The following is a 14,772-nucleotide window of genomic DNA, read 5'->3' on the forward strand; positions in this document are numbered from 1 at the left end:
TGAAACTTCCCAGGATGCAGCCTCTGCGGAGTGGAGTCTGCCTCGTCGTAGAGATAGAAAAGTCGCTAGAGTCACACCGAGCCTGGTCTTCCGGGATGAATGCAAAGATTTAATTGCTATCTCTGAAGGATTTGAAAAAGCCATCACGACTATACAGTATAATCACCTTACGCACAATGACTTGGAAGCAAGTCCCTTTGAATTCAGTGGGGGCTCACTTCTAAGTAAACACACAGACTCAGGCCACAAAATTCTCTTCCATTGCTAGGGGTGGGTGCAATGGGGGCAGGTGGCATTGCTCTGTCTGTCTCACAGCCCAGTGCTGTCCACACTTTCCTGGGAGTAAGCCCCATTGACTCTAATGGGATGTACTTCTGAGTAGACATGCCTAGGATTGGGCTCTCAGTGATTTTCAACCTTTTTCATTTTATGGTATACTTATAAGGCACAGGGAGACAAACCAGGGACAGACTGCACTTGCTCCCAGTGTGGAAGGGATTGTCACTCCTGAATCGGCCTTTTCAGCCACACTAGTCGCTGTTCCAGAACCACCATTCAGAGCGCAATACCATAGTCTTTCGAGACTGAAGGTTGCCAACTACCACAAGGCACAAAAATTGTCAAGGCACACCATCTGTTTTCTGACAATGGACAAGGCACACCATGCCGCCAGTGGGGGGCTCACATCCCCATTGGTCCTACTAATAAATGATCTTTCCCAAATTCCTGTGGCACACCTGTGGACCACTCTGGACCTGTGGTCACTGTGGGCTTGGGGACCACTCGCGGCACACCTGTGTGCCACGGCATAGTGGTTGAAAATGGTTGATCTCTTGGCAGTTTGGGCATCTCTGGTTAAGCCACTACTGCCCAACATTGCATCTACGCAACAGGGATCAAATGTGTACACCTGTGGGCTGGGCAGAAATGCAAGTTTGAATGGAAAACCCATGGGCTTGGGCTGCAACTCTATATGTACTTTCCTGGGAATAAGCCCCATTGAACACAATGGGACTGACTTCTGAATAGAGATGCAATGGCTTGTGCTGAATCGGATTGGACTTCTGATACCAAGGATTTTGTGGTGGTCAGAGCTGCCCATAGACAACAGTGGAGAAATTTCAGGTTCTTGCCTTGCTTGGGCTGAAAGAAAAGGCAGCTCGTGTTGGGTTTTGGTTGTTCTGTGCCGTATGAAAGTGAATGAGCGACAGCCCAGGCTTCTCGGCTTGTCACTGATTGCACCCGTCTACGCATGTCTACTTAGAAGTGAGTCTCATTGCATTCAATGAGACTTACTCCTAGGAAAGTGTGGATAGGATTGCAGCCTCAGAGCCGAATCCTATGCTTGTCTGCTTAGAAATAAGTCCCATTATAGTCAATTGGATGTGCTCTGAGTTAGTATGAATAGGATTGCAGCCTCAGGGCCCTATCCTATCCAGTTTTCTAGTGCCAGTGCAGCTGTGCCCATGGAGCATGCACTGCATCCTGTGGTGGGGAGGCAGTCACAGAGGCCTCCTGAAGGTATGGGAACATTTGTTCCCTTACCCTGGGGCTGCATTGAGGCTGCACTGGCGCTGGAAAGTTGGATAGGATTGGACCCTCAGGCTGCAATCCTATCCACACTTACCCAGGAGAAAGCCCCATTGACTATAACGGGACTTACTTCTAAGTAGACAGGCATAGGGTTGGGCTGTCAGTGAGCTCTGGGATTTAAGTTGCAAGGGAGTTTTGAGGGAACAACCATAGTAGGCCCACAGGCAGCACAATCCTCCACAAAACATGTTTCCTCAGAAGTCAGTTCCACTGCACGCAGTGGGACTTTCCCTCATGTAGGTGTGCATAGAATTGCAGCTTGACATTCTGGACTTCTGTGTGCAGCTCTCACTTTCACCAGAGGAGTTAGGGCCCCATCTGATCCAACTTTTCAGCACTGGCGCAGCCACCAGGTAAGGAAACAAATGTCCCCATACCTTGAGGCCTCTGTGACTGCTTCCCCAACACAGGAAGCTGTGCATACCCCATAGGCACAGCAGCACCACCACTGGAAAAAGAGATAGGATTTGGCCTTGACTCTATTAGGGCACAAGCCTCACCAGGTCTACTCAGAAGTAAGTCCTATTTTGTTCAAGGGGGCTTACTCTCAGGAAAGTGTGGTTAGGACTGCAGCCTCACAGCCCAATCCTATGCATGTATACTCAGAAGTAAGTCCTATTATAGCCAATGAGGCTTACACCCAGGAAAGCATACATAGGATTGCAGCCTTAGAACCCAGTCCTATGCATATCTACTCAGAAGTAAGTCCCATTACAGTCAATGGGGCTTACTCCCAGGAAAGTATGGATTGGATTGGGCTGTCATTTTCTCATTTAATTAATTAATACTGTTAATATTTTATTAACAGTATTATTTTTATTAATTATTAAAGTAATTAAATTTAATAATAATTAATTAATTAATATTGTTAATATTAGTTAATACGTATTTATATATTTATATACTGCTTTTCAACTAAAAGTTCACAAAGCGGTTTACAGAGAAAAATCAAATAACTAAATGGCTCCCTGTCCCAAAAGGGCTCACAATCTAAAAAGATGCAAAAAGAACACCAGCAGGCAGCCACTAGAACAGACAGTGCTGGGGTGAGGTGGGCCAGTTACTCTCCCCCTGCTAAAAAAAGGAGCACCCACTTGAAAAAGTGCCTCTTACGCAATTAGCAGGGGTTAATGGATTTCTATGGGGAAAGTTTGCTTTAGCCCGGAAGTACCTCCAAAAAGGGCTTGGGGGAGGGGCTCTGCTTGCATCACTCTGCTTTGTGCATCACTTTGCACCATTATATGGAATTCGAATCTGGGGCGTGAAGGGCTATTGCTCTCTTGATGCAGCAGCTTGATTGGCTGCTGAGCTTGATTGGCAAGCTGATTGGACCAGAGTGCAGTATTCCAACTCTCCCCGCGCCTTCCCCCCTCCCCTTGCTTCTGGCGGTTGGTGCGCGCGCGCCAGAGGCGCTTTGGCTGGTTGAGCGCCACTTCCGATTGGCCACGTGGGAGAACCGTTGTTTTGTCCTGTGATTGGCTAGCCTTGCGTTCCGAGGGCCCCGATAGGGCTAGCGTTGTGGCGCGAGCCTTCAGTCTGCTTCCGTCGTCTGCAGAGGAAGGCGAGCATGGCTGAGCTGGCTCTGCCCCCAGCTCCTTTCTGGGAGTTCCATTTGCCTCTGGCTCCCGCTGACTTGCTGCGCAGTGCGGGCTCTTCGCAGTATGTGGTGCAGGAGATACTCCCCCCCAACCAGCTCCCGGGGCAACTGGCAGGTTGGTATGAAAGGGTGTGTGTGAGAGTGAGAGACACCCCACTATCTTCAAGCACAACCCTATGTATGCCTACTCAGTAGTAAGGCTTACTACTTACTTACTCCCAGGTAAGTGTGTATGTGGGTTGGGACCCACTAGGTGGGTCGTGAGCCCATTTCAGATGGGTCCCCATCCATTGTAATATTATACTTTTAATATATTAGACTTGATGCTAGCATAATATGTGACTGCATTTGGGGAGGCCCACGCTTGGAGCAGGCTACAACGTATATACTTTTAACAATAAGAATCAATGAGGCTTACTCCTGTGTAAGTCTAGGTAGGGTTGCAGCCTAGTACTGTAACAAATTTTCTGCTTGATGATGTCACTCCCAGTCATGACATCACTTCCAGTGGGTCTTGACAGATTCTTATTCTAAAGAGTGGGTCCCGGTCCTAAATGTGTGAGAACCACTGGTGTATAGGATTTCTTTATCCAGTTCTCTTTATGCTGCATTGGTTTCATGTAGCTACATGTAGCAAAAACACTTCTGGAGTGTTTAAAATGCTCCATGGCCAGGTATAATGTTGCAATATTTGCAGCCACCACCTGGTGCTATTATCCCTGCTTAGCAGTTGAGGAGCTGATGCTGAGAGGGAGAACTGAAGTCCTATAAGCACTTTCCTGGGAGTAAGCCCATTGAATAAACAGTCAGTTGTTATTATCTGCTGGGGTTAGGTGCCTGGAAAACTCAGTGGATACAGTATCAGCAGATGTGGAATCCATTATGGCAGTGGTTCCCAACCTGGGGAATGTTTACCTGCAGGGGTACTTGCCAAGACCTTTGGGGTATGCAAAAAAAGAATTGAAACTACTAGTTTTTAGTAATCAAATTATGTATTATCAGACATAGATCAGTAGTAGAAAACATACAAATCTGAAATAGCAACTATATTAATTACATTGCTAATAGGAAGGGTACAATTTATGGAAATGGGCTGCTGTGGGGTGCATAAGTGAAAAAAAACGTTGGGAGCCCCTGCACTATGGGATCATTGGGGAGGGATAGCTAACCTAGAGCCCAATCCTATCCAATTTTCCAGGGCCAGTGCAGCTATGCCAATGGGATATGTGCTGCATCCTTTGGGAATATTTGTTCCCTTACCTTGCAGCTGCTCTGGCGCTTGAAAGTTGGATAGGATTGCGCAACTAGTCGGAAATGCTAGCAGCAGATAGCTTCAGCATGGTTATGGATGTTTAAAAATGGCCATGGTTAGCTTCAGAATGGCAAGAATAGCTTCAGGATGGCTGCAGGTGTTTAAAAATGGCATGTATAACTTCAGGATAGACAATAGTTGCCACGGATTTAGAATGGTCATGCAAATAGCTCCAGGATGGTTGTGAATGCTGCAGAAACCTTCAGAATGGCAGCAGGTAGCCAAGAACAGGCAATGGATGGTACGACTATATCAACTACGTTCCTGGGATAAGCAAATCTGCTGGAACTGAGTGTACAGTTATTGAGGATTGACTAATCGGACTTACTTTTAAGAAGAAATGCACAGGATTGCCGTGCTAGTGAGTGAAATTTGAACCTGGTACTTTCTGATTCTTAGCTTAATGTCTTGACTGCTATGCCACATCAACTGTTGTGGTGAGTAGCTATTGTTAGTACTACCCTCTGTGAATTTGATAATCCTTTTTTTTAACGTAATTGAAGCTAGTGATCCCCCCAGCTCAGATATATTCTGTTTGCCTCCAACATCATATTGAACAGCAGCCAGATCAGAATGTAATTAGAGGTATACTGTTTTCAGTCATGGAAGCTTCATGGGCATTGTCATGGCTAATATCTGTTGATAGATCTGTTCATAAATAAGAGAGCATAAGAGTTTCTTTTCCTGTAGGCAAAGCTAATTTTCTGTATGGAGTTTGTCCCTCACCTTTTTCTTCTTTCTCCGTGCAGCATTCCATGCAGTATTCCGCAAACAAGGAGCCCTTGCGATTCTGCAGCATTTTGATACGTTGTATAGTATCCTACAGTGAGTTTGTGTATTGAAATGCATTGCTGTTACTGTTGGAGAATGTTCCTTGAGGTTGTAAATCCCTCAGATGGGGCTCTTAATAGTAATGATGGTGAAGACACAGACATACAACAGCCATCTTGCTAAATAAGCCATAATATCTTATCATAACAGTGTTAAATGGGAGTAAGAGGGCACCATAAAACTGTTTACAGTTTGTTTTGATGATTTGAGGGCTACATTTATTGGACAATATAAAACTAACAACTCTATTATAGGGTGTTACAGATGCCCAAAAAACTACTCAGGAGGAACTAGATATATTTAAGATATAAAATCCTTTGGGTATTAACACTTCAGGAATTGTAATATTCTTGTATGCAGCCTTATGTTTAAGATTGATCCTGCCTTCCAAAACATACGAGGTTTGATTTGTACATAATACTTTTCCCACTTTGCTTTGAGTTTTTCCCCAGTCATGTACTTCTGCCCAAAAACCCCACCTTTCAAAACTGATAGCATATCTCTTCCTAAGATTATGTTAACTCAGGAAAAGCAATTTTTCACATTTTTATACCACCCTTCCTCTAAAGAACTTGGAGTGATGTACTTGGTTCCTTCCCTCCTTCTGTCCTCACAACAACCTTGTGAGGTAGATTAGGCTGAGAGACAGTGACTGATCCAAGATCCCTTAGGAAACTTCATGGCCAAGCAGGGATTGAACCTGGATCTTCTAGGTCTAAGTTCAACACCACAGCCACTGTGATAACTCAATCTTAAATCTACCTGCAATATTTCATTACAAATTAAATACTACTGCTTACAGTTATGAGAAATATCTCAAATTTCTGAGGAAAAACTGCCAATTTTCATGTATTCTAGATATTGTTAGACCCTCCTTTAGGCAGAATGTTGGAAATCTATGGGGTGCTTAAAGAAACACTTTGTGCTAAAAGCTGGATCAGTAACAGCAATCCTAAACTGAGTCTGAGACTTACAATTATAATGCTTTCTTTGGTAACTTCATGTCACTACAGCCACTTCAGAACCGTTGATGCTGTTATTAAAGAAGAGGCTCTGGAACTCATGGTGAAAGGTAAATGGAGCCTCTTGAGCTCATAGAAGGCAGGGATGGAAACTCGAGTCATGAAAAAGTGGGGGTTTTGCAACTCGCAGGAAACTCAAGTAACATGTGCAAATGATTTGAGACTGACCTGTGACTTGGAAAAGAGTCATGACTTGAACAAACTGGAGTAAAGACTTGCTTTTATGTGTGCTTGCAACTCTGTTGTGTGTATGTGCTTGCTTGCTTTTTACCTGCTGCTTCTACAACTAGACCCATTTCTCAAAATGGCTCAGGGCAAGTTGTGATGGACATGCACCATGAGTTGTGGATGAGTCGAGTCACAGGGTTGCTGACTTGACTTGAGACTTGGGCAAAGTGACTCTGGCACATCCCTAATAGAAAGTATGATTAGTTTTTTGGCAGCTTCATGATGATATCAAGGCAAGTGTGACCCCATTGGCAGGCTGTTCCCTCAACCCATTTTCTATATACAGGTCTGTAATCTTGGTGGGCAGTGCAGAGTAGTGCCTGTTCACTGTAAGGGCAGACCAACAGAATATCCCATTTCTTCCTCTTTCCCCTCTGGGAGAGGTATCCATCTCTTTACAAAGTATTCCAAGGGATGGTCATGGATCTGGGAACAGGAAAGATTAGGGCGCCTGGGAGATGGGTTGCTGGGTGCTGCCAGTGTTGCAGCTATTGGGGCATCATGAGCACAAGTCTTTGGTAATCTGAAAGCTGCAATAAGTCTTGCATTTAAGATAACTGTGCACCAGCTGCTTACCTGATAATCATATCTTCCTATTTCTCTCTACAGTTGTGTCTAGTCACTCCAATGCCCTGACATCTGTCTTGGATAATCCTGACCTGGTATCATCACTTCGTGCTCTTCACCTCAATGCACTCAGAATGAACTGTTATGTGCTAGTACGGCTAGTGGAAGCTTTTGAAGCTGAGACTGGCAAGAGCAGTCTGGTGGGATTGGATTCCAAGAGAAAGGTAGAAAGCTGAATCTGTAAACTTACTGTGCATAAGATGGCTTTTGTTTTTGAAGGCAAATGCCTCAAAGTCAGGTTAATGTCAGCCTTGCAGGTTATATGAGAAGCAAAGAGTTGCAGACTGCTGATTATGGAGATTATAGAGATAATCCCACCAGATACCAAAGTGGCATCTAACTGGCCGCTTCTCCCTTAGCCTGCCTTATTTAACAGTCGTATAATCTGGCTCTTTCCTTTGAAGCCTCATATTGGTAAATGGGAAATACCCTCCCACTAAAAGAATATTTTTAAGTGAGTTATTCCACTCGATTTTCCCAGTAAACAGGGCTATGATTATGAACTTTTGTCTAGTTTTTTCCTATGGGAGAAAGCCCCTTCCAGTTCTGATTTTTCTGCTCCAAGGCAGTATAGCTTTTTTAGCTCTGCTCCTGTTGGGCACTTTGAACATGATACTTGTTCGTCTCTCCTGTTTCCTGGATCAGATACCTAGGATTGAAAGGCAGCTGCAACTCAAAGGTTATTGCTAAGAGCTACATAAGAATAGCAATACCTCTCTCAGTATGAGTACTTCATGTAGTTCATTATCTAAGGGTGCAATCCTAACCCCATATGTCAGTGCTTTCCAGCACTGGCATAGTGGTGCCAATGGGGCATGTGCTGCATCCTGCAGTTGGGTGTCACTCACGGAGGCCTCCTCAAAGTAAGGGAATATTTGTTCCCTTACCTCAGAGCTGCATTGCCCTTATGTCAGTGCTGGAAAGCACTGACATAAGGGGTTAGGATTGCACCCTAAGAATATGTGTACTGTTTCCTCTTCTGTAAACATCCCTTTCTGAAGTTGATCTTCTGTATTTGTATCACAGAGCAAGAAGAGCCAAGCTAAAAGTTTTCTCTGGGAGGAAGAAAGGCAGCCAGTCATACAGCTGCTCACACAGTTACTGCAGCTGGACCTTCATCGACTGTGGAATGGCTTGGTGGTGGAGGAAGAGTTCATTGGGTATGAATCATGGAGGAGGTTTAGTGGGGAACTATGTTCAGCCAAAGCCCCAGAAATTCTGTTGTATTTGGAGGAAAATGAAAAGGATCTGTTTTGCAAAAGATTTGGGTAATGATATAAACTTGAGCCAAGAAATGAGAACTCAGACTTTTTTTAAAAAATTAACTTTTTGGTAACATGAGGACCTGCAACCTTCCTGACAGAACAATGCAGGAATTGCTACTGGTCTCCTAAATACAAGTCATTCCTACTTTGCTTTTCCTTTCAGTTTAGTGACAGGTTGCTGTTACCGCATCCTGGAAAATCCTAGCCTTGGCCACCAGAAACATCAGCCTACACGAGAGGCTGTAATTCATCTTCTAGGCGTGGCTCTGCTGCGCTATAACCATATGCTCAGTAAGTATGCTTTTCCCCTCTTAGACTTTGTCCAGTTCTAGCACAACATTACCTCGCTTCAGCTGTATCATAAATCCCTAAACCTACTTATTAAACTTCTTATTGAAAATGGATCTTCTCTTACTACAGCTATCTTTGGTAGGTGCCACTCTGAAAGTCACACAGATGCTTCAGCATTTTGAACATGTTGCACCTGTATTTGTGAGGGCTGTGAGTGTGTGGATCAAGGACTATGGCATGAAGAGCATTGTGGGAGAGTTGCTAAGGTGAGTGAAGTAATTCCTCTCCCTGTTGCAAACAATCTTCAGCAATTTCAGACAGTGACTCTTAATTTACTCCTCAGGGAGATTGGACAGAAGTGCCCCCAGGAGCTGGCTCGAGACACATCAGGAGCAAAAGGCTACACTGCCTTCCTTGCAGAACTGGCTGAGCAAATACCAGCCATTGTGCTGGCCAACATGAGTGTCCTGCTGCATCACCTGGATGGAGAGGTATTGCTCTTGGAATGAGGCCCCCCTGAAATGTTATCTAGATGGCATACATCAGCTTTCATTTCATCTGAATTAATCTTGAACTTATGTGAGAGAACTTGTGGCTCTGATCTCTAAAGCAAGAAAATCACAATCCCATCCTTACATGCTAAAGCAGGGCAACTGTGTTCTGAGTTGGTATGCAAATACTGTTGCAGGTCAGATCCAATAGAACTCCCTCCATGTGCCAAGGCAGAAAGTAGTGGCGAACTCAGACTTTTCCCTTGTCATTCAGTATTCTCCTTTGAGAGGAGGGCATCAGCTGTCCTGAGTCTATATATCAGAATTTTAGGGAGCTCATTCTTACTTCAAAACCTATGAGGAATGGTTAAAACAGTAATTACTTTGCTGATTCTTAGCTAGCGAAGTCCAGTTTTCCTACAGTTTCAGCCTTTCTTATGTTTATTTGGCAGTTGGTTTTTTCAACTTAGTGGAACTAGCTTCTAAGTAAAAATGACTTGGATCCGGATGCAAGTCTGTCATAAGCCTGAGTTACAAGTAGAACATCAAGGATACACAAATGTGCCAACTGCAAAATGCCATTTTAGCTATTAAAAATTTGTGCCATTTTTTTAATTCCCTGAGTGCCCATGTTATGACTCCTCAAGAGTTCCCAAGTATTGCATCAGCAGATTCTGCATTTGAATTGCCTTGTCTCTGCTGAATTTGGCAGCCCATGACAAATAGGCCTAGCCTGTTGCAGAGCTGCTGCTGTAAGGCATGTCTGGCCAGTGATTGCTGCAAAGATGATGCAGTTTAGACTTCCACGCTTGAAGCATCTTGCAGGCTTTTGTTTCCTGAGCTTTTGTCCTGCTTAGTTTGCAAGGTTTGAATACTGCCAGAAGAAATGCTCTTTGTTGTAAATATTGTTGCACTGCAGAGCTATGGGATGCGGAATGCCATTTTGGCTGCTATGACGGAGGCACTGCTGCAGGTGCTGAATGGAGAGCAGCTGGAAGAAACTGCCAGAAGCACACGAGATCAGTTCCTGGATACCCTGCAGGCACACACATGTGATGTCCATGGCTTTGTGCGTAGTCGAGTGCTACAGCTCTTCACCCGAATTGTGCAGCAAAAAGTGAGTCCTCCCTTTAGGCCTCAATTTCATATTCCAAATGGTTGAACAACTTCCATTTGGAAATGTCCTTCCCCTTACCTTTTGAGGCATGCCCTAGATCAGGGGTGCCCAAACCCCGGCCCTGGGGCCACATGCGGCCCTTGAAGCCTCTCAATGTGGCCCTCAGGGAGCCCCCAGTCTCTATTGAGCCTCTGGAGATTTGTTGGAGCCCGCACTGGCCCGACACAACTGCTCTCAGTGTGAGAGCAACTGTTTGACCTCTCACGTGAGCTGTGGGATGAGGACTCCTGCCACTGCTTGCTGTTTCACCTCTGTGATGCAGTAGCAGTAGCAAAAGAAAGGCCAGCCTTGCTTTGCGCAAGGTCTTTTATAGGCCTTGAGCTATTGCAAGACCTTCATTCATTCATATGTTCATCTTTAGTATATTCATTTATGTACTTATGTAAATGTATGCAAATTTTAAATGCCAGGCTCCGACACAGTGTCAGAGATGATGTGGCCCTCCTGCCAAAAACTTTGGACACCCCTGCCCTAGATCAGTGCTTCCCAAACTCCTGTAAGTGAGTTGGGAGCGCTGTAAGTGTATGCGAGGGAGGGGCTATGGCAACAATCCCATCCCCAAGATTGCACTGCTGCCAAGGATGGGAGGGTTTGTTTTTACTCACCAGCCTCCAGTGCTGGAGTTGTGGGAGGTCCAGGGGACTCCCCACACCTTCAAACAAGTTAAAATTAAAGCACATACGGTTTTGTGACAAAACCAGAAGTGCCTGTTCTTATTTTTAGCTTGTTTGGAAGTGCAGGGAACTTGCAGAGGGATCCCCAGGACTCCGGCACTGGTGAGTTTAAAAAGGCTGGTGAGTTTAAAAAAAAATCTCTCCCATTCTTGGCAGCAGTACAATGCTGGGGAATGTGTTGCTGCCTTCCCCCCTCCCCTTTCAGGGGCAGGGACAGGTGCATCCCTGGCTGGTGGATTGTGATCCACCAGTTTGGGAACTACTGCCCTAGATGATATTTACAAGAACATCAACTGTTTCTAGCTTTTCCAGGTTTGCTCAGATCACGTATGCACACGTGTGTTGTGTATCTGTGTCTTCTTGGTTCTTTTATTCACGTTCTTTAGATTCTTGGAGTTAAATGGAAAAGATTTTTCCTTCATCTCTCCAGTTATAGGATATGAACAGCTGTGTATGTTCACCATATCTCTTGATCCTCTCTTTGTAGATAAGAACATGGAAGGTCCAAAGTCCAATTTTGGGTCTGCCCTCCACAAAAGAAAGAGGAGGGTTGATCAAGACTTTTTATCCCCCCAAAGGATCTTGTCCACTCTAGGAGTAGGAGTTGCTATAAACAATATAGATTAAAACTAGTTTTATTATAACATTAAAATAATGCTGAAGTATTATACACACAAACATACCTTTCTACCTAGCTAGCAAACTGCATGTTACACTTGGCCTAAAAAACACATGGTAGCAGAGGTCTTCCTCTTTACCATCTGGCAAAAAATCCACCAAAAGAAATTACTCAGTCCATCCTGGGAAGAAGGGATGGTGAAATCTTCTACTCTTCTGAGTTCACTCCTTTTATCCCCTTGGGCAGTGGTTCCCAGACTTACCTGGATCACAAGACCTCTGCAGCCTCTTCTTCCTGGCTCATTTTGTTTTTGGCATCCTATACAACACAATCCTAGCCATGCCTACTCAGAAATAAGTCCAATGGTAAGCCCATTGGAGGAACTAGATATATTTAAGATATAAAATCCTTTGGGTATTAACACTTCAGGAATTGTAATATTCTTGTATGCAACCTTATGTTTAAGATTGATCCTGCCTTCCAAAGCATACTAGGTTTGATTTGTACATAATACTTTTCCCACTTTGCTTTGAGGATAAAATCCTTTGGGTAGATAAGTCCAATGGGGCTTACTCCTAGGACAGTTTGTATAGGGTTGCTGCCTTATGTCCAGGTTGTCAGATGTTTAGCCAGGATTTTATTCTTCTTTTAGGGTCTGTGGCATATCTGGGGGGGGGTCTGCCACTGCCTCCCTCCAGCTGTGCCACTTCAAGGGCTGCCCACACCCACTGCCCCCCCATCCATAGGTGTTTTGAGGGCCAATCACATGTGTCCTCACCGACCTTCAGAATGCTCTCTAAGGGTGTTAAAACATCACTTATGGGGAAAACAGAAATAATGTTTGAATATGGGGGGTGGCACTTCTAGGCTGCCCCGGTGTGGCACAGTTGCCAGGAGCACCACTGTTTAGTCATACCCTAATAGGATATGGCAAGAGAACTTGTCCACCTCAGAACTTTTGGTCATGAAATACAAGACTACACTGCATGTATTAAAGGTACAGGAGACCTGACCATTTTGACTATGGCTTTAAAAATCATTGTCTCCCTTTAAAAAAGGAGAGACAAAAAATCAGCAAGCCCCTGTGTCAGACTTGACACTTGTGAAGGGTGCCAGTTAGCATGGCTGCACAATCCAATTGCAGATGTATACTGGTCACAGAGAGATGAAAAATGTTTGAGCTAAGGATCCTGCCACTATCCCCCAACCCTAGCAAAAAGATTCTCATGTGAACAGCATTTGTAAAGCTTCTATCTGCATCTTGATGAAGAAACCTAGACTTTTTGTTTCTGTTGTATCTCCTCCTTACTATAGGCCCTGCCTCTGACTCGATTCCAAGCTGTTGTGTCGCTAGCTGTTAGCCGGCTACAGGACAAATCTGTAACTGTGGTTAAGAATGCAATTCAGCTACTGGCTGCCTTCCTGTCCAACAACCCTTTCTCCTGTAAGGTAAGCTCTTTGCTACTCTTTCTGTTTTGTAGCACGGGTTCAGGGAAACTCTAAGGTATATCCAGGCTTTGTGTTTTAGGGGGCAGGATGAGAAGCTTGTGAAGAGTTACTTATGAGTACTATGTGGCTGTTTGTCCATGTGGTTTGTTGCCTTGAGAATTGTATTCTATGAGCATTTACTCGGGGAACTGGGATGTAGTTCAGCTTTTGGAAACAAGCTGCTTTCATTATGTCATGCTTCAAAGGCTGAGATGTGAAATTTGAGGCTACAGGGAGAAAAAGATTTAATTCTGCTGGGGGGGGTGAGAAGAACATGAAAGCGCTTTATTAGTGTTGTCTCTCATCCACAGCTGAGCTGCACAGATTTAACAGAACTGCTTGAGAAGGAGAAGCAGAAGCTTCAGCATCTGAGGAACAAGTACAATGCTAAAACTGGTAATGTGCTTCCACTTACTGTAGTTCTCAACATACAAAATGGGGATGGGTAAAAGCAGGTGAAGGCATGGAGAACTGAATAGTTAAAACATCACCAGTGGTGAGAGTGGAGCAAGAGGAAAAGCATAATCATCCTGAAGGCTCTAGCACTGGCACTAAGGCTCTTTTCCCTTTTCGCCCCCCCCATTCAAAATTGTACTTGCAGCTCCAGAAAAGCTCAAATGGAAGGTGTCTTAATGCAGCACATGTACACACAGCCCTGTCAAGGGCAAGGGAGGGGACTATCGGAGATCGCAGGCTGACCCAGGGCAGGAGTGCCTAGTGGTTAGCATGGTCGCTTCTGTCCTGCTGCAGTATCTCTCCTCCTTTGACATGCAGCTGAATGGGGAAAAGCCTTGGTAGAATGCCAAGCGGGGGGGGCCATCTGAGCAAAAGCCCACTCCCAGGAAAATATTGAATCTCAGCAGTTCCTATCAAAATAACTCTCATAGTAGTGTCTGTGCACTGAGGAAATGTGGCAATCCACTGTATTCTTGATTGAGGGCATAAGAGCAGGTATTAAGCCTCTGGGTCATTAAAAAGATGTTGACACCCTTTCTAAGGAAGAAGTCTATTCCAGAATTCCAGCTTTGTCTTATACAACAGGGGTCTCCAGACCCCAGCCCTGGGGCCAGATGCGGCCCACAGCAAGCCTCTTTTCGGCCCGCGGCCAGCCTCTTGTCCCCTGAAAGCCTCTGGCCCACTCAACTGAGCATGACCAGAACTGTGCTCTGATTGTGTCTGCAGGGTGTTCTGAGGGCCAGAGAGGTTGAATGAATGAGCCCGTTCACTCATCTAAGTTCTCTCTTATTTGTTTAAATTTTATATTTAAATTCTTTTTCTGGCTCTCCACACCATGCCAGATATTTGATGCGCCCCTCTGGCCAAAATGTTTGGAGACCCCTGTTATACAAGAATGCAGTATATAGTTGCTGTACTCAAACCTCTGCTCAGGGCCTAACTGTTGGGTCATTAGTCTGTCTGTTTCTCTGCCTCCCAACACCCCTAGGGAGAGATTTCACAGGCCAGAAATAAGCAAAGCTCTTTGTGTAGACCCTCTGGACCTGAACACCCTGCTAATTCTTCTATTTTAGCCAGCTATCTTATTTTTACTGCCACTCT

General features: G+C 44.8%; 1 protein-coding gene and 1 non-coding gene across 2 annotated transcripts in view; both read left to right on the forward strand.

The window, feature by feature from the left end:
* Window positions 1–3,157: 3,157 nt before the first annotated feature.
* The window catches only part of NCAPD2 (non-SMC condensin I complex subunit D2), a 38,751-nt gene continuing 27,136 nt past the window's right edge, over window positions 3,158–14,772 (forward strand). Inside the window, exons 1-11 of the mRNA XM_066613793.1 lie at window positions 3,158–3,305; window positions 5,252–5,327; window positions 6,347–6,405; window positions 7,193–7,374; window positions 8,237–8,370; window positions 8,639–8,766; window positions 8,909–9,032; window positions 9,110–9,257; window positions 10,177–10,374; window positions 13,042–13,176; window positions 13,527–13,611. Coding sequence (XP_066469890.1) covers window positions 3,161–3,305; window positions 5,252–5,327; window positions 6,347–6,405; window positions 7,193–7,374; window positions 8,237–8,370; window positions 8,639–8,766; window positions 8,909–9,032; window positions 9,110–9,257; window positions 10,177–10,374; window positions 13,042–13,176; window positions 13,527–13,611 — 1,414 coding nt within the window. The 5' untranslated portion in view covers window positions 3,158–3,160. The remainder of the gene's footprint in view (window positions 3,306–5,251; window positions 5,328–6,346; window positions 6,406–7,192; window positions 7,375–8,236; window positions 8,371–8,638; window positions 8,767–8,908; window positions 9,033–9,109; window positions 9,258–10,176; window positions 10,375–13,041; window positions 13,177–13,526; window positions 13,612–14,772) is intronic.
* On the forward strand, window positions 6,798–7,115 carry LOC136643432 (small nucleolar RNA U85). The gene has a single exon (XR_010794031.1). It is a non-coding gene; the product is annotated as a small nucleolar RNA U85 (small nucleolar RNA).

This window comes from Tiliqua scincoides, chromosome 2, assembly GCF_035046505.1.
Source record: "Tiliqua scincoides isolate rTilSci1 chromosome 2, rTilSci1.hap2, whole genome shotgun sequence".
Taxonomy (NCBI): domain Eukaryota; kingdom Metazoa; phylum Chordata; class Lepidosauria; order Squamata; family Scincidae; genus Tiliqua; species Tiliqua scincoides.